The sequence below is a fragment of the Amphichorda felina genome (assembly GCF_050947745.1).
Source record: "Amphichorda felina strain 45539 chromosome Unknown scaffold_6, whole genome shotgun sequence".
Lineage (NCBI taxonomy): Eukaryota > Fungi > Ascomycota > Sordariomycetes > Hypocreales > Bionectriaceae > Amphichorda > Amphichorda felina.
The window spans coordinates 1,158,758-1,178,553 of record NW_028145044.1 but is presented as its reverse complement, the minus strand read 5'-3'; the positions used below and the strand labels follow the sequence as shown (position 1 = coordinate 1,178,553).

At 56.3% G+C, this 19,796-nt stretch overlaps 3 protein-coding genes across 3 annotated transcripts; all 3 read left to right on the top strand.

Moving 5' to 3' along the window:
- Positions 1 to 853: 853 nt before the first annotated feature.
- VPS24 (ESCRT-III subunit protein VPS24) lies at positions 854 to 1,627 on the top strand (the record flags this gene model as incomplete). Its single annotated transcript, XM_083195601.1, has 2 exons — positions 854 to 901; positions 965 to 1,627. 2 exons carry the CDS (start codon positions 854 to 856, stop codon positions 1,625 to 1,627), a joined length of 711 nt encoding a protein of 236 aa, XP_083048617.1.
- Positions 1,628 to 6,762: 5,135 nt separating this feature from the next.
- On the top strand, positions 6,763 to 7,266 carry ACO1O0_006206 (uncharacterized protein; the record flags this gene model as incomplete). Its single annotated transcript, XM_083195600.1, has 1 exon — positions 6,763 to 7,266. One exon carries the CDS (start codon positions 6,763 to 6,765, stop codon positions 7,264 to 7,266), a length of 504 nt encoding a protein of 167 aa, XP_083048616.1.
- A 6,453-nt stretch (positions 7,267 to 13,719) lies between these two features.
- On the top strand, positions 13,720 to 18,753 carry ACO1O0_006205 (WD40 repeat domain-containing protein; the record flags this gene model as incomplete). Its single annotated transcript, XM_083195599.1, has 4 exons — positions 13,720 to 14,134; positions 14,195 to 14,321; positions 14,375 to 14,686; positions 14,781 to 18,753. 4 exons carry the CDS (start codon positions 13,720 to 13,722, stop codon positions 18,751 to 18,753), a joined length of 4,827 nt encoding a protein of 1,608 aa, XP_083048615.1.
- Between the last annotated feature and the right edge of the window lie 1,043 nt (positions 18,754 to 19,796).

Here is a 19,796-nt window from a genome sequence, read left to right as displayed (position 1 = left end):
GATTGCTAACGCTGCGGAGTGAGGATGTAAAGACGGTGTGAGGTAGAGAGAGCTATTGCCGAGCAGTAGCAAAGGGGAGGCGAATCGTTGGTAGGTAAGCGTAGAGGGTTGTGTCGTTGATGCAAGAGGAGAAAAAACAACGTTGTTTGTGAGCTCGAATGATTTAACGAGGCTAGCTCAGGGTACCAGGACGTGTTCGGCTGGAGGAGGGCATGGAAGATTTCAGAAACCAAAAGACGCCCGATCGGCATTAGTGAAGTACCCTAGAATATGCCAGAAATGGCGGCTGCAGTAGGTAACTTACTACTGTGAGTGGGGGACTAGAACGCCTGACGTAGAAGTACCCCACAGAGCTGTGCAGCTTGCCTTCGACAGCTGGCGGGGAGAGAGCAACAACAGCGGAGCCGCCGGGCTCTGGTCTCTACCCCCAGGACTGCTGGGTAGCTTCTAGTGACATCTACAGGCTTTCTCGGTACAATTAAGGAGTTTGTCTTCTCAGCCACGAGCCTTACCCACTCCAGGTGTGAATTGCTCCACGGGTGGGATCCCCAGGCAACCGATCACTATCCGTAACAGCTACCAAGGGACTGAGGCCCCTGTAAGTCGCTGCACCTCACTGGCCCAGTCTCAGTGGAGGCGCTCGGTCATCCGCAACGTCACAGCCTTCCAGGCCACAGCCTCACCACTACCAGCACTCCACAACATCGCCAGCTGTGCTCTCGCCATATCATCGCCATCCAACGCAGTGCACTCTTGGAGTGTTATAATCTTAGGAGCACATTAAAAGTCCCTCATTGATTGGCCAAGGACCCTGGGAGACGTCCCCAGGGCCTCGATCTTGCTCCCTCCAGCGATGGAGACGTTCAAATCCCTCTTTTCCAAGCCAGATCCCCAGCAACAGGTATGGCAACCACCAGGCCTTGGCCAACGTAATCATGGCTCTCGCTGACCTTTCCCCGACCAGTTTCGAAAATGTAACACACTCATACGTCAGAACATCCGCAAGCTCGACCGCGACATCCTCCAGGTGCGGCAAGTCGAGGCCAAGACCAAGAGCCTAATCCAGCAGGCGGACAAGCGTGCGCAGCGGGATCCGTCACGGGCGGCGCAGGCGCAGAAGGAGGCGCGCGACTTTGCGCGGGAGCTGATCCGGGCGCGGCGGACGAGTGCGCGACTCGTCACGTCCAAGGCGCAGCTGAGCAGCGTGCAAATGCAGGTTAACGAGGCGTTCGCAGTACGCAAGATTGAGGGGTCGATCCGCGCGAGCGTGGGCATCATGAAGGACGTCAATTCGCTGATCCGCCTGCCGGAGCTTTCGGGGACGATGCGCGAGCTGAGCACCGAGCTGATGAAGGCGGGCATCATCGAGGAGATGGTCGAGGACACGCTGCCCGAGGACGCGGACATGCTCATGGAGGGTGACGAGGCCGAGGGCGAGATCGACAAGGTGCTCGGCGAGATCCTCAAGGACAGGAGGGAGACGACCAAGCTGCCCGCGGCCCCCGTGCCGGAGCCACAGAAGCCGGTGCCGGCTCAGCAGCAGCAACAGCTCGAAGAGGAGGACGAGGAGGATGCAGATGCCCTGATGGACCAGATGCGCGACCGTCTGGAGGCACTACGAAGCTAGGCTGGTGGCCAGAGCAGAGCAAAACATCTCACACGAACGATGAGCGATATTGGAGTTGCGGCGTTCAGGGGCGGTTCCTCATGATTATCTGCAGCGAGTCGAACATGTGTGGCCTTCTGTCGGCATCAGAAGCACATGGATATACATCATATAAACGATTACAATACTTGGCGACCAGGGGTGTCCATGCGTGCAACTGAAGCGGGATATTCAGAGATGTCCCGAGATTATATTATTCCCAGTCTTTACCCTGGCGTATTGGTCACTAAAGAGCCCGTGGATATATGAATACGCTTCAAACAGGGTCCCAGGGAGGCTCCCTCTTACATTTCTGGGTTTGGCAAAGCGCCAGTAATCCCGCCTACTTGGACATGGCGTTCGTCTGATGACCCAGTGCTTAGAGTAGTGTTCGGGTTCGTCCCGAATCGATTATATGCTCATTGTTCAGGGGCCCTTTTGAATTGGCTCGAGGGCTCGCCCTATTACACCATGATTCATCCGTTGACACCAATGGATGTTACGATAGCTGTTGCAACAAACATACCTATTCCCATGCCGCGATCTTAATCACAGTATTTCGGCGCCGGAGAAGATAACCATAACTCAAATGACGCAAACGAGACACGATTATGCTGATATGGCGCATCACATGGCATTTTGCGGAAGAGACAACCCAAGATACCGGGCAAGTTCGGGCCTAGCCTAGGGTAGTCCTGTTGACCGGTCGGTCCCGGGAGGGTGGACACGGCAACTGACAACATACGGTAGTATTACTATCTACTTACGGATCTGATAAGCAAATGATTTAATATTGACCACTAACCGAATGTAGAAACTGATCTCCCGGGCTCTGATCGACCTCCTGTGAGGCGCAAACTGATATCGGAATGTGACGGGATGTGATTGTGTGATGAGCGGATGTGGGAGGATCGGGTCGCGCGAGGGGTTGGTCGGCGAGTTCGGGTTGCAAGGCGTGATGAGAAGCGCCCTCCCCTTACAGAAGGTCACCATGGACGGCACGCGGGGTGATATCGATATCGGCAGGAGAGATGGGGGAAGGCTATTGGGCGTCTGTGATGCGACCAGCCTCGGGCTGCGTTTCACGGGGGACAAGTGGTCAGTCACCTCCGACTTTTGAGGCTGATGTAGATGTGCTGGCAGTTGGATCACAGACCGAGAGGGCCTGATTTCGTGATATTGGGCATCACCTTAAGAGTGTGCGTCAAGAGAATCGGGGACTGGCTCTGCCAAGTCCCCCACGTCTCACTCCGACCACGAAGACACCCCCTCCCCCACGTTTCAACTTGTCAACAACCCCAGGTGCGAATCCCTCGACTAGGACGCTTGGGCATCCCTCGCCAGCAAGACATGATGCCTTCGAATAGCACAGGTGATTCCCGAAGGAGTAGGAATGATCCCATGCGAGGGTAGGACTCGAGGTCACCTGTTGGTAGAGGCGACCCTTCCAATAATGGTATTACGACGCAGCATCCTGTTTCAACTCCTGGTGCCATGGCAAATTGACGATGACGCACATGCACGCCCCTAGTTCCGTTCCGTCTGCCTGGGTGACTTACATGATTGATACATCTGGGACCAACTGACGCAGGGCAGGTGAAGACTTCCCGTTCTTCGTACGATGCGCTGATGCAGCTGCCAGATCGGCGCCGAACTCGGCACCTACCAACCCCTACCTAATGAAGAATCTGCAATTCACCATCAAAACCCACTCCCACGCCCACCCATTGCGAGATAGCCAGACTCTAGGTAAGTTAAGGTAGGTAGGGTGCGTAGGTTGCGCCAGCGATAGCCTGACGTGGGAGCATGACCCCCCTTGCCCCCTTCAACTGTCCCCCAAACTGCCCCCAAATCCAAGTTGTAAATCTCGACCAGCTCTGATCGCAATCACGTCCCACGGGGACGCAGATCGGAAAACCTAAGATTTCTCCCGCGCACGCCATCGGGTCTGCTGGGCCTGCCGGAGTTGACGACGCCACCCAGTCAGTAGCCTGGTACGAGTACTTCGTATACGACTCGTGGATTGGAGGTGGGCAAGTCATGAGCTGTCATAGGCTTAATTAAGACTTCCCCGGGATAACATGTCCGGGGTATAAGGTAAGCTCTGGCTATTACTACATAGTAATTAAACGCAGGCCAAAACTGGCTTCCGTTGTCTAAGACTAGCCGTGGCAGGCTGCCCGCCACCCGGGAGGCGACCACCAACTGGCATCCCTGGAGATGTGTAAGTTGATCCGATTTCATCTATTATTATTTTTTTTTCCTCGGGAGGGGACTCCTCCTCTTTCCAGAGGCTAAATAAATAATATTAACAACGTGCCGGGAAGCCTGCAAGGCTAATGCGCAACGGCGAAACTTGAAGCGGCGGTGACAGATCCTTAGGTGCCAGTTGCTGCCTGCCGAAACCGGGCAAAGCAAGCATGCAGGGTGCCTGGTGCTCTCTCTCTTTTTTTTTTTGTGTGTGTCCCTCTCTCATGTTTCTTTACCGGATGATATCGACTTACATACCTCGTACATATATCAGAAGGCGGTGATGGTTCCATGTCTGCATCTACATGCTCGACGTGGCAGATGGATGGCGACCTGGGTCGGTGAGGCGGTGACACGACAACACAACTTGACACGCGTCAAAGGATCCCAAGTTTCCCAAGTTTCCCCCGCCGGGCCATCAGTCCGGGGGACACACCTCGGGTACGTATGGGGGAGCGAATCTTATTGTTGCCAGCTACGTAGCTGGCGGGAAGAACGTTCACGTCGACGAGAAGCGGTTGCAAGAGTTTGCGTTGGGCTCCGTGCTAGGTGCTTTAGCGGGGGGAGAACAACGTGGTGCGGGAGCGGGAGCGGTGGGTGCGCTGCAGTGAATCCTGAAAGCGAGACACCCAACTGAAATGAAAATGGTGGTGCTGGTGGTGCTGGTGGTGCTGCTGGCGATGCCGACTTCTGACTCATGGGCCACGGCCATCTTGTTGGGCTGCCGCGAGACACGGCCCCGGGGGCCAGCCTGAACTGCCTGACAATATCATTTGCTCCCGAGACAGCTTGTAAAGCAGCAATCACAGTGATCGGACGGTTGGATGCACCGCAAACGCTTCAACAACCCGGTGCAAGTGCTGCGAGTGTTGCGAGTCCTGCAAGCACAGCAAACAGACGCAGCAAATGAGTCGCGCATGGTGACAACCCGAACAGACACACGCCCCCCCAACTCGGAGAAGCACCAGCCTGGCTGGCCTTCCGGCTCTAGTATTTGTTGGATGAGGAAATACCTAATGGGCTGTGTCCCATATTATTATGTCGCGGGGCAAAGCCAGCCTCAGCCGGTGATTTATCAGCCACGAGCCACCGGTCGCGTGTGCGTGTTTGCGTACGAGGCAGGCAATACGCTGCGTACGAAGTACGTCCGACGTTTGCCTGCCATAATCCGGCCACCAGCTGAACTGCGACTAGGCACACAGATGACAATGACGCCCCGAGCTGATGATGACTCGACTCGACAACGTCGTATTTGCGACGAGTATTACTGTAATACTGCCACAAAACCTGCTTATTAGGAAGGGGCGCGGGCAAACACAACATGTCATGTCAGATAATAATAATAACGAACAGATGACGGGACATCAATCCTGTCAGCTACCTAGTCCCTACAACGTTGTAACCTATTACTGAACAAGTGACGCGATTGTTCCTCCCGTGTTTGGGCTTGCAGGCTGATTGCCCAAGACAGCAAATCCAGACGAACACGGCGGCCTCGACGCGGGAGCAGGCATAAAAAAAACTTGGAAAAAGATGCCAAAAAGTAATTCAACGGATGCTCGCAGGCGGCAACAGCGAGGAAAGAGACGAGACAGGAAAGAAAGGGTGTCAGAATTCGCATGTTGGCATTGTTGCTTTGTCCCCGTTTGTTGCTTTTTGGGCGGTGAAGGGAGAGCGCCCGTGCAAGGCGCAAGGGGCGGTCAGAAGCAAATACTGTGTAATACGGGGGAGTGTGTGAGGCGTCCAGGCCTGTGATTGAGGCCAGCCCACCACCCACAGGGGCCACAGGCCCCCGGAGGGCTCCCTACCCGTCAGTACCAGCAGGCACCCGGGGCCAATCAACCCCGCCGGGGCCCCATCGTCCCGAGAGCACAGGCGGTCAGGGCACCTCCCAAGTTAGGTGCCCCAGCTGCCCCAGCTGCCCCAGGCTGCCCCAACACCGCTGTTTCGGCGTTCAGACCTGGAACTTCCGCCACTGTGCTGGCTTCGAACGGTTACGGGCTCCCTCCGCCGCTCGGCTGTTGGGCTGCCTGCTGCCCCCCACGGGAGCCCATTCGTGGTCCCGCGACTGCCCCAGATGATTCGCACACCTGCCCTGCCCGCCACCCCCATTCATCCCCCAATCCGCCATCCGCCATCCACCATCCGCCATCCTCCCTCTGGCATGTGTCCTCGATAGAATCCTATACTACAAAGATATCGCCTTGTCATGTTTTCCCTGTTTCCTCACCCCTTGCTTTTGTTATTTTCAGCCATCATCTTTTTTTTCTGCTCTGTTTTCTGCGCTCAGGCGCTTGCAGTCCTGCGCACTCAGAGTATTTAGGAAGCAGTCGTCCCAAGCATTCTCGACAATCACCTCAGTTTCAGTTGCTCAGCCAGATACAACGTCACCGCCGAGCCTGCTACAAATTGCCCACCACAGACTCACAGTTGCATTACTACAGTATTACTCGCGCCTCTCGGGAGCTCAGAGTCAGTCACCGCCTCACTCACTAATACGCACCGCCTACCCGAAGCGTACCCGATCCGACCACCCACGGGCCACGGACCACGACCCAACACCCGAGGAAATCCATCTATCCCCACGCCACACACCCCTCCCCCCCCATCCTTCCATCCCACCGAATCCACCCTGCCGACTCACTCTGCCTAATCCAAGATCCAGGGTGTAAGTCGCCCTGGAACCCAATCCGACCTCCGCTGTGGACATCTGCCTCGTCGGTTTATAAACATATACCTGCCCTCTGATCCACACGGACCCTGAAGATCTCTCCCTCAACTACTCATAAACACCTACCTACCCAGTGGCCCTTATTTGGACTCGACCACACTCAACAATCACAACACACACAGCCTACACCATCACCATGTACGGCTCATTTGGCTCATACGGGTCTTACAGCTCTTTGAGCTCGACCCTCTCTGCCCCCATGAACATTGCCTCTGGCACCCATCCCGAGCACGACGCGACCTGCGCCTTCCCCTCATGGCCGCGCCGCAGCTCTCTCGACAACGACGACTCTGAGCGCCCGACCGCGTTCCTCTCGGACGACGACCTCCTTGGCGACCCTTTCGAGGATGACGCCCACAGCGTCTCCAGCAGCGCCACCAGCAGCACCTCCTCATCGCCTCGCCAGCCTCCCATGGTCCAGCAGCCCACCGACGAGGAGCTCTTTGCTATGCAGCGTGAGCGCGTCGTCATAGAACGCGAGCTCGTCCGCCACATCATCACCGAGAAGGAGCGCCGCCGACAGGCCAAGAAGGCCGCTGCCGCCGCCGCGGGTCTCAACCAGCGCCGGAGTAGCCCCAAGAAGAGCAGTCCCAGGAACAAGCTCGCTAGTATGACGCCCATTGCTGAAGCTGGTGAGTGAGCTGGCTGCTCCTCAGCTATTACGACTTTTCCACAGATTTGAAAGAGTGAGTCCTACTCATCTGCCTCGGTGCGCGCACACACCGCTGACACGATGGGCAGGCGATTCTTTCACCTCAATAACGACACCCTCACATGATACCCCGGAACACCTTCCCCCTTCGATCTGGGTCCCCTTGAAGGCAAACCACAGTCTGGGAGCGCGACGGAGTGCACCACCACACTCCACAAAGCCAACAGCTACTTGCACCCAAGCGTCCAATCACGACCTCAGGATCACTATCCGAGACCAAAGCTTAATACCGGACGGAACACTCTTCTGGAAGGGCTGATCGAAGAAGCTTGTCGCCCTCCCCCGGGGAATCTTGACCGGCGACGACACTCAGACTCCAGGCTGAGGCCTGAGTCAGAACTCAGAACCCCTCCAAGCTCCCCCATCTGGCAACCAAAGTTCTGTGGAGAGCTGTGGGGCGGTAGTGGTCGGCGAAAGCTTTGCCTGGAGACGGACGGACGAACGGGCTGAATTTCCTGGTCGCCGGTCGTGGACACTCCACAGTCCACATGCTGGGCCACTCTCCCGAGGAGCCGGCGGGATTACCTCCCGGTTATTCTGCCGGGGGCTGCTCCTTTGCGCTGCGGGCCTGCGGCGCATCCACCACCGAGGGCTTGTTCCGAGGTATAATAATACCGAAAGAGGCGGCCTTGGCGACTTGCCACCACCACCTCAACCAGACCTCGGGACATGCTTGCCTCCGTCTCCGTCTTCTTCTTTCAATGTTCTTTTTTTCTTCCATCTTCCTTGATTTTCGGGATACCATTTGCATTACGTCATGGGCGGCGCTGGGATGGTAACAACCAAGCATCATTCATCATAGCAGGCTATGGGCGATGGTGTTGGATGGACATGGACATCATGGCATGGAATACATGGATACGCAAGACAGCTCACGGCTGCATCATCGACTTATGAGATCACGTCTTACTTAGATAGATACCCCCTTTAGTTACTGAGATACCCCCTGATTAATCACTATTCTCATTCATCACGATTGCATCTCATCACTATTGATTGACCATTGATTGATTGATTGATTCCCTTGTTTGCCCCAACACCTCATCTTGCATTCCTGTCTCACACAATCTCAGAATCTCATCATTGCTGATTGACGTAGTGGCCCCCAGGCAACCAGGCTTTACAAGCACCCCCTCTACACCATTACCACGGTCGCATTCTCGTCATCGCTATCCGTGAATCCCATCATTATTGGTTGCCCAGCCTATTGGCCTCAAGGGCACACCTCAAATTCTCATCGTTACGAGTACTCATATCCAATTTCACCATCATTGATCGACCTCGGCGTTTGATAAACAACACCCGCCCCCCGGGCTCTAGCCCTTCCGGGGAAGCAGGGTCCCTGTCGCCGCCTTGGCCGCTAGCCATCGCACCCGACTCCCAAACCTTGTGATCCTCCTCGTCACATATCCGGATCACAGTTTGTTGTTGGTTCGTGGCTGTCTACATTTGTCCCTCCCATCACTCGCATTTGATAATTTCCCCCGAAGGAGCAACCGTTGGCGTTGACGAGGCTGAAACCAACACACGAATTTTTCCATGTTCCTTCTAATTCTTTTCTTTGCCGGGCTCTTACTATGGTGAGTGATTGGATGATTGGTCCTATGTATAGTACTACTAATACTACTAATACTACATAAAAAGGCCGTCAGACTCGCAGGAGTGATGCGCACGGGCCGGGGAGAACAGCGGCCGACGTAACGGGGTTACTACGAGTACGTACGTACATATGCGAGACCTTGAGGTAGTATCGAATTATAGGTCTCTGCAATAAGTCGCGAGGCGGGATGTTGCCTTTTCTTAGATACGGAGGCCCGCACTACTTTACAAAGGGATGTATGTACGTACGTGCAACTGGGCATTTGTTGACGGCGAGGCGCAGAGGACATCCATGAATAGTCTGGCAAGGCCTCGAGCTCTTGGCAGGGGGCTCGTATCTGTTCTTGATCTGATACTATATCGAATCGAGCGTTGCCATCACTCAAGGGTGGCGAGGCCGACAGTGACATGTCATGATTCTCATCACCCCGACACCCTGGCCGGGACCGCATTCAACGGTCCAGCCTGCCCCGGACCAACAATGTGGAGGGTCAGACCATGTTCTTAGGATGCATGGAGTGTCTTTTGATCCTTTCCCGTGCCTGGATCATCATCCCGGGGTTGTTCGTCATGGTGTCTCTAAATCTGCTATGGCCTCGAGCTTGGCGCATCGGCCAACCACCCAACATGCGTTGCGCCAAACGCCATGGTTCTGCGGCGCGGTCCGTATTATCTACCTCTGCGTCGCATACATATGAATCCTAGTTATCAACTAGTGATGCGCAACGGGACGCTAATACATGGAGGGGGCGGATAAGCGGTATTAGAGAGGAGAGCCTCACCGCTAACAGCTTGGCTACCTCACCCACCGACAACGATTGACCCAAGGAGTATTAGGCGGTCAGCCAAGGATACAAACACATGGTCGGAAAAGCACATGGAAGTATCGTACAAGTTGAGTACGAGTCTGCCCACTGCAGTCCGTCAACTCGTGAGATGCACGTGGCGATGTTCTGTTCAGGTGTAACCAAGCACAAGGCCCGGTGGCACCATGAGGACGGCTAATTTACACCTCATCGTATGGCATCAGTCGTATATCCGCACTCGTAGGGCCCATCAAGACACGGGAAGTCCGATATGTAGTCTTAGAGCAAAAAGCTGCATATATGGGATCATGGCGGCCTTGCCCGTCTATTCCCACCCTACTTACGTCTTGTGAGCGGGGAAACGGGACGAGATGGCTAGTGCCATTGCTCCGCACGTATAAAGTATCTATGCTATTAGTAGATATCCTGATCCTTGAAGTTCCTCTCAAAAACGCTGGGACGATCCATGGTGGTTGGATGTCACCGAAGTGCCAAATGCAGGGCCTGTGGTCCATGTGTATGCGGCCAGAGCGCCACCGGGCAGGAGGTTGCAAGGCTGCATTGATCAGCACCACATCCGCGAAGCCTAACCGAGAATATGTACACATGGAAAAGCAGTCGCTATCACGGGACCTCGTGTGATGGCCAATGTGCTAAGTGCCGGATTCGGCAACCACTAGCTCGCTTGGACTTGGACCTGCAACGGTTAAGTCCACGAGGACGCGGCATAATTTCCGGAATGAGGTGAGGATTATTAGTGGCTTGTCCAAAGGGGGTAGATGGCAAAAGAAGCGGCACCGGCTGGAAACCCGAGTTGTTTGTTTCTTGGTTGGACGCCGTGTTGGCTGGCTGAGCCTCAATGTCCCTGCAGGTTTAGTTATTACTCGATTGTCCGGGTCGATATCCGGAACCCCCGGCTCAGAGGCGAGGATATCTTGTATGATACTCCTGGTAATAGGTTGTTAATAATAATAGTTGAAGGGATGTATCTTGGGAGTTGAATCATGATGTGCACCCAATGCCGTTGTAACACTAGGTAGATATTTCTGTCTACAACAAAAGCAAACCTGCATCTCATGGAGCTATTGTTAGATGGCTCTTGCATCAATGCACAAAGTCCACATGGTGATGGCGGTTGTTGGGTTGAGTGTTGGTCCGCACTGACGCACAGCCCAGATCCTCCAGGAGTACAGGAGTTCAGAGACGGGAAGACAGGGTTGGCTCGGCTGCCGCGAGGGCGTAGATATGCAGTCCCTCCTCGAAGCTCTAATAGCTGACGGGCGGCGCCGTGGAGGAGCGGATCCTCCACGGGTGACGGATGAGGAGAAGTGGAGACGGCGACTTGGGCCCCGGAGTCGGACGCTCGATCTTCAAGTTAGGATGAATGAGAGCGTGCAAGTTGTGGACTGCGAGTCGTGAGTTGCCAGGCCCTTGGGCCTTTGTCTGCCTTGCTCCGAAAATGGATACGCATGGATGAGCATGGATGTCGGCATGTTAGGCATGGGGCCTCAGCCCTCAGGTTGGTTGTTCCTGCCCGAGGACAGGGCTGTCATCACTGATGGCAGGCATTACCCAGAAAGAAGAGATAATAATCAGGGCTCTATGAGGGCCTAGAGGATACCTGAGGATGGGTCGTTGCGCACAATTCAGTGAAGACCAAGAGTTGTCGACCCGCCCTGGTTTACGTATTATGTTGTTGGCTGTCGGGCGGCGAGCCTGGTGGTCATTCTATTGTAGGAGCAATGGCGGTCGGTTATTACGATCAGTGGCCGTTAGCGGTGGCCGGTGGTCAGTGGTGGAGGAGGAGCGGCCGGGAGGAAAATAGGGGCCCGGGGCGGGGCGAGCGATGAGATCCACGGATCCCTGCCTAGCCAGCATCTGTAGGCGTGATGGGCGCTGTGATTGGTGTGTTCCTTCCATGCACTTGCAGGACCCACAGCCAATGAGCAGGCGCGACACACGTCGGCGCTTCGACAGCCGCTTCGATTGAACGTCGCCTCGTCTGTTGCCCCGCCTCCACTGTCCTCCAGAGCCCAACCACATGCCTCGATTCCCAGTTGGGAGTCCTCGACTCACTCGACAGGTCGACAAGCCGTCGCCTTGGACGCCGACTCCGGGCTTTCTCGGCGCTGCTTAGTTGCTGGTAGACACTAGGCACTAGAGCCTGGTGCTGCGACTTGGCCGCTGTCAGCGTCTCCCAGCGTCTGGCAACGTCTGGCGGCGTCTGCCAGGCACCACGTTGGCCTCGTTGGCCTCCGGGTGCCCCCTCGCATCCGCGCCCTGCCGTGCAACCGCATCCCCACAGGGTCATCCATCAATCGTACGTACAGCTGCGTCTATATGCGGTCGTCGCAGACTCATGGCATGCCGTGCTTGCGTGCATTCGAGAGCCGGGGCACCTCCTTGCGAGTCGAGAAAAAGAAAGAGATAACTTGAGAGCGACGACCGGACGTTCGCAAGTCACTCTGGCACACAATGGCATATTGGCGTTGGGGCTAATGAGATATTACATAGTACGAATACAGCGGTCTGTGATGAGCATTGCCAGTCCAGTTTCCAAGACTTCCTAGCCATCAGGTACGAATGTCAATCAGAAACAACATCCAACTCCAAAGACAAGAGATCCACCTGGCGCAGCGACGATCCAACCATCCTCCACCATGGAAGACCTGCGATAGATTGGATACCGGTCGAGTCCTTTTACGGAGGTGCGGAGAATGTACATACGACGGGTGATTCGTGAGGGGGGACCCTGGGTTATGCATCGCAGTGGCTTGGCCTCGTCAAGTCGTCGAGTCGCTGTCCGCAGACAGGGCTCTAATTTTATGCCCAGCAGCCCCGTCCACTGACAGGCCAGCCTCTGGCCGCCCAGGCGCTTCTCTGGCAATAACTGCGGTCCCTCTTCCATCCATGGATACAATGCCATCACACGCACACTCCGCCCACGCTGCCACCCACCCACGCCACTTGTTGGATGGCCTGGGCAGATATCCATTCGATGTCCCCAACCTTCCCATTATTCTCCTGTCTGCTGTCTCATTTTCATCCCAGCACATCACATTTTGCCTCAACGCTTGACGCCTTGACGCCTTGACGCCTCGACGCCTCGTCGCCCACGTTGTGGTTGCGCCGGTATCCCACACACACACACACACCAGATCGCCAGCCATCGCCCACACACAACGGCACAACGGCACCACGACAACAACCACACAACCACAACCGCACAGCTTGGTGCTAGATCCTTGCCGCGAGGAACTTACAAGCGCCCGACCCACCCCACTCCTTTCCCCATCGGGCAATCGCAGGCCCTTGTGTCGTCGACCCATCCGCAAAACCGCCACACATCCCGCATCTGGGCCACCTACACCTCCTCCCGCTACCTCCTTCTGCTCTCCTACTTCCTCTACCTACCCCTTCATTCCCTCGGTGTTGTCACTCCGATCGCCTCTCCGGGAAATTCCCTGTACATAGTCGGCCCTACGATTCCATCACGGCCAGCTTTCGCTCCTTCTCCAACGGCTTCGACGGCTTCAACAGCTCACACCGCCAGTGGGGATTCTCGACAACCGCCCGACCCGCGGGCGCTGCGGTATCACAAGTCCCGGTGGTCTGGTCGGTTGAAACGTGTGCTAGTGCGCGAGTGGAAGGGCGCTCGGGGCCGGGCAACATTGCGTTTCCATGTTGTGATGGTCGACGGTTGAACGGTTGAAGGAAGCGCAGGCTCCCGACAAGAGGAACAGAGTATCCCCGGGTCGGTAGACGCTCTCGTCCTCGTACCTACAGAGCGCTGTGCAACGCCTCGTGCACCGTCACACACCAACAACCCTGCCGCCGCCCTCGAGCACCGGTCAGTGGATGACGGCACCTACGAGCCACTTCCCGAGATCGTCATCTATTTGATCCTGTCCGACCAGTTATCAATTCCAGTAGACGAGCCGACGGCCCACGCGTCCACGACGATATCAAGGCCACAATGTCCGCCCCATCGAGGAGCCGTGCCGCCTCAATGAGCACAGGGAAGTCGCCCGGGGCGCGAAGGCTACCAGCGCAAGATTTCAGCGCCATGCCGTCTACCCAGGACCTCCGACTCTTCGATCCGTGCGCCGCTACGGGCTCCATGTTCCTATACGCCCAGGGCACGTCCATTGTCTGCTGTCACCACGATACCCTGACTATTGAGCGGAGGTTTTCGAATCATTCCGAAGAGGTCCAGCTCTTAGCCGTCGACAACCAGAGCGAGCACGGCGGCGGTCGATTCGTCGTTAGTTATGATGCGGGCCAGACGGCAATCGTGTGGGACCTGATGACGGGGGACGAAGTCACACGATTTGCTTCATACGATCATCTCACAGCCGTTGCGTTCATGCGCAACGGAAATGTCGCGTTCGGTATGACCACCGCTCCTTTCGCCTGAACTTGCAGGAACCGCGTCTTACTAACCGTCACAGGTAATGCTCAGGGGGCCATCGTGCTCTTTGAGCCCACGACATCCGAACACATCTCATCAAGGACCTTAGACCAGATACCCGTCACATCAATCGCACCTTCGGCCGACTGCAGAACTTTTGCCATCGGGTGAGTGTCCGCGAAACTAGCTTGCCCCGAACCATGAAATTGACCCAAACCAGCTATCAAAATGGGTCGCTACTCATCGCGACACTTCAACCTCGCTTCACGATCCTTCACAACCTTGGAACCTCGCGGACGCCTTCCCCTATCGTCACCCTATCCTGGCATGCGTCCTCGAGCCGTCAAAAGTCCGACATGCTAGCGACACAGACCCACAGTGGTGATCTTCGAGTCTGGAGCGTGGCAAAGTCCATTAATGCAGACGACCCGGCCAAGGTCGTCCGCATACTCAAGCGGGCTGAGAATATGTCGGAGGGTCCGAATTGGATGGGCTGGTCCAAGAACGGTCGCATAATTCAATTCTCCGAATCGTAAGTTAATAATCGCCACCCTCTCCTACGCGCGCGCTTAGCAGAGGGGGAAGGGGGGGAGGGGATTCCCAATCACTGGCTGACACTTCCATAGACAAACACTATCATGGGATGTGAGGACAAAGCATGTCACTTCGGATAGCATTCCGACACTGGAACACGTCAAGGGTATCGCCGTCTGGGGTCCCGGTGCCAGCCTGTTTACGCTGGGTCCCAACAACACGGTACAACAGTTTGACCTCAACTCGCCGTCCATTATGGTGGCCAATGTGCAGCACCCTGCCAATCTGCTGCCGCCATCCCCCCCTAACTCACTAGAGGAGAGCGGTAGCAAGTCGGCGCGCTCAGCAACGACTATCCAAACATCAGAGTCTTCTGATAACAGCTCTGTCCCGCTGGATATGAATATATCAGAAAGCGATGAAGATCACCTACCAGCAGTGGCACGCTTCCAGCGCCTCCCTCACCCGGACTCCGGAAACGAGGCGTCATACGAGTCGGCCAGTCCTCTTTCTAGCCGCAGCGGCTTGTCGTCGCAGTCAGTATCTTCTGCGGGGTCTCGGACTCCTGGACGGTACCCCGGCTCCATGAGGTCTCGTGGGATGAGTGACGGTACTTATATTTCTGCGGGATCTCTTACCCAGTCATCGACCATTGGGCGCAGGAGGGATGCAGACAACTACTCCATGGGGTACACCATGAGTTCAGCTAGTGTGCCTTCGTTGCCTTCAGCGTCTTCGGCGTCTCGCTCGAGGCGCAAGCCTTCCCGCCTCCGGCATGAGGTGCCCCGTAGCCCAGACGACACAAAAGTGCATGATCTCTTCAAGTTCACGCGCACTCGGCTCAGCGACCTGCCCTACAAACATCCTCCGCAGGCCGACAGCTCTCGCCTGACAAACGATGACCTCCGGAAGCAGATGCTGAGCACCATTTTTGGGTGGCACAATGATATCGAGGACTTGATTCAGGACGAGATGAGCAGGCACCCTTCAGGATCTCCCGGTCGAATCCTCTTGGCCAAGTGGTTGGGTGACATGGAGACAGAAATCTTGTCCGTCAGTGCCGAGAACATGACCTCATCCGACTGGATGCTGTTGGCACTGAATGGGATTGGCGGTCACGCTTCCCAGCACAAGCTCGGTCGCACCTACGTCCAGCGTCTGCTGGAATCGGGCGATGTCCATGTCGCCGTCACCATCATGCTCGGTATGGGCGACCACAACGATGCCATCGAAGTATACTCTTCCCATAAGCGATACATGGAGGCTTTAATCCTCGCCTGCCTAGCCTACCCCAGCGTATGGGAGCGCCAGGCAGCCATCATCCGGAAATGGGGAGAGTGGGCCGTCCAGCACGGACAGCAGCAACTTGCTATCCGGTGCTTCGCCTGCACAGACCAGGAGCCTACCGAGGTGTGGACGTCACCCTCAGCGGCGCAACTCAACTTCCAGAGTATCACCCCTAGCATCCCCGAGGTGCTGAGCCCGCCTCTCTCGCCCCCTGGTGTCCAGCGCGGTCCGCAGCGCAGCATCGCCAAGACCTCTGCCTTGAAGCTCATCACCTCCTTCGGCGACCACTCTCAGAAGTCCAAGTTCTACGCTGAGAGCGGAGACACGCAGACCCCCATTGCTGCTGGCGTCACCCCGATTGCCGAATCTGCCATATCCCCCGGCGGGTCTTATGAAGCTGCCACAGCCTTCCTGCGCCCCTCGAACAACAGCAGGTTCAACACGCCAGTGTCTGCTCGGGGGAGAGGGCGTCTCCCTTCCATTGGCGAGATCCCATCCGACCTGAACCGAGAAAAACTTAGGGACCTGGTGCCTCCCGCGCCTCCCCCTGCTCCTGCGCACCCTGGGGAACACGCCGTTTATGGACACGCACGTAGGGCCTCTTCTGGACAGGATAACTTTGCCGTAGGCAGCGCTCTGCAGCGTGCCGCTACGGCCAGTCCGATGATGGTGCGCGATCGCTCTCAGGGCGCTCAGCGTCCTCCCTCTCCCAACCAGAACTTCATGATGAAAGTTGAGGACATTCGCAGGAACCGGCGTAACGGATCCCGGGACCGGATTCCCCAGGGCATCAACCTGTCACTGCGGCCCGACCCAAAGCAGCAAATAGATATCGCCTCCCCTGAGCAGTCTGCGACCTCTTCGAACCGCTATCATTGGCCAACGCGCCGTCGTGGCACTGGCTCTGTTGCCAGTTCTGTGACATCAAATTCCAGCGCTGGACGCAGCATGCGGCACAACCTCAAGAATGACTACATCCATAGTCTGGACACGGCCCAGCACTACGCCAAGAAGAAGGGCAGCCGCCACAATAGCAGGGATAGGGAGAAGTCCCGGGGGCGCAACACGAGCCATAGCCGTGAGCGGAGGCCCAAGTCCCGTGAGCAATCCGAGGAACGTGGCCGGGCTTCCGCGCGCACTTGGAACAAGCCAAAGAGGTCCCCGACTTCACCCATCCCCATGTCACCCGAGGACCTAGCAAACCTCAGCACTCCGCGGTTCTCCGAATACGGTGATCCTGTCACAGTACGCAAGGCAAGCACGAGTTATAAGACTAGGGCCGGGAGTCGTGGTTCCAGTCGTGGTAGCCGCAGCCGCCGTCACAGCCCCGACAAGAGGCCCCGTCCTCCTGCCCTCGACACTCGCGGCCGAAGCAAGGGCCGGGAGGGCTCGAGCCAGCGGTCCCCGTCATCACCGGTGCCCCTATCTGCTAGTGCCGCAGCATTCTATGGAGGGTCTGAGGACGAGGAGGACTTCAAGTTGGCCGTCATGGCTCAGGAGGAATTCAGAGCTCGTCATCAGGCGAGTCGTGGCGCCAACTCGCCTACCGTGAGTCGCCGCGAGCAGTCGGACACCTTCTTCGGGGGTTCAGGGGAAGCTCGGGACGTGGCAGCTCCCGTGGCCAGCCATTCGCGGGGGCCCTCTACGGAGCATGCGGGTGACCTGCGCCGCATGAAGGAGGAGAGGCAGCGGAAGAGGGAGCAAGCCGCCAGGGAGCTCGAGGAGCGCCGGAAGTCTCTGGCTCAGCGCTCCCAGACCCCCTCGATCCCTCAACCTAGCCAGCTGCGGATCGGTGTCGAGACATCGGATCTAAACTCATCATTTGAGGACCTGCCACCCCGCAGCGCGACGGAGCCTCCGAGGAGCATGTATGCCAGGGACGGACCTCACATTGGCTTGCCTGCCACTCCGAAGGCGATGCGGCTCATCCTCGAACCCGAAAACAATGCCCAGGGTGGCGAGAATGGGTCTGAGCTGCCAGAAGTCCCACCCATCCCAGCTACCTTTGCGCAAAGGCATAGCCCTAAGAACTCACCCGTCACGTCTCCCGATAAGGACGAGAAGGAGAGTGAGGAGGCTCCTCTAACCCTTCTGCCATCAACGGTGTACCAGCCGCCACCCAGGCCGACAATTCCTCGGAGTATGTCGGCGCCTATCCCTGACGAGCCCAGCCCGGGCTTATACAGGCGAAAGGGTAGCATGGGAGAGCTCCGTGGCATTGAAGAGGTTGTCGGAACCTCGCGGGGATACTCTCGAGACGACATCCCTCCGATCCCTCCGCCTCCACCTCCCATGTTGAAGGAGCTTCAACATCTGGCCACTCCACCTCCACCGCCGCCAGCTCCGTTGCCTCATGTGAAGCGCACACAAGGATCGTCTGCCATGGCCTCAGGCATGATTGAAATCGTCATGGATGAGGACGAGTCTTCAGCCCCGGCTGCGGCACCGAACGACGGCATGGTCCCCGTGCTCGCTCCGCCTGCACCGCCTGGTTCCAAGGGCCACAGCAGGGGTCGAAGCGCGGGAGATAGCAACGCCAGCAAATCGGGTCGGTTTTCCAAGGCCACCGATCGCCTCCGTTCCGCCAGCCGTGGACGCAAGGACCACGCAGCGCGGGCGGCCAGATCTCCCCCAGTGGAAGCGCCCTACGAGAGCGTCCCGATGGCTCAGCACATGAAGGCTCCCTCTCTGCAGGCGGTCCACTACGATCCCGAGACTCTCTGCTCGCCCATCGAAGGCCCGAAGACGACAGGGCTACACAAGAGCGAACTGATCTAAGGCTTACTTTTGCGATGGATGTTTCGGATTCTCGCCTGTCTTTATGCCCTACGTGCCCCATCTCCGCATCTCCGCTCCTCATGATGTTTCTTGCGCATGATACCACGTTCTTGTCTCTTGACTTCTAAACCCCCTTGGAGCATCCAACATTCAACCAAGTTCTGAATTTTTGCAACTTTTTGTTTGAACCTATATACATTCGACGGAGGACGGTTTTAAGGCGAGGATGCATGATTGTTTACGATTCCTCGCCATTTAGGAGATGATGATGTGGGTTTTGATGATGGAGAATGACAGGGAAGGGTTCGCATTTCGCATTTCGCATTTCGCAATTCGCATTTCGCATTTCGCATACATATGCCACAATCACTCTGGCATTTTATTATCTGCTTCTAGTTTGATGAATGTCTTTTCTTCTTCTTCTTATATTATACTTCATGACTGATGATTAGGGGAAAAAAGAAGATGTTTGGATTCCAAGGCGGGTTGGGGAAAACAGGAGGATTCGGCAGGGGAGAGGAGCGTCACTGCAAGGGATGGATCGGATGGAAGGATTTTGATTCAACTTACAATGCTGCCTCACGGCAACTTGTTGAGCTTATTCTAGTAGGAGTCTTCCTTTTTTTTTTTCTGCAGACGGAGGATAGCGGTATTTGGGTAGCTAGTATAATGATCTCAACAGAGTTATTGCCGTGCCTGCGCGAACTGCTGTGACTTTCTTGGGTGGGTGGGTGTTGGTTGGTGGTGATGGCTTCACCAAACGGCGTAGGGCACATCGTGACTCGGGGGCGTTGGGGTTCAACCGTAGCTCCAGAGCTCCACATGCAATTTTCTATACTCCAAATAATTGATCCAGAGATGATCCTGCTCATGACGAGCATTGCGATCAATTTTTCAATAATGATAATAGATGTGAAGTGCAAAAAAAAAGAAGCAAAAAAGTGTTGACTTCTCCATCTCGACTCACCACCCCAAGCCCCTCGTGTTCGTAATCCAGCCCGCCACGCGACGGGGGTGATGCCTCTGCAGAGTGAGTCCTCTCT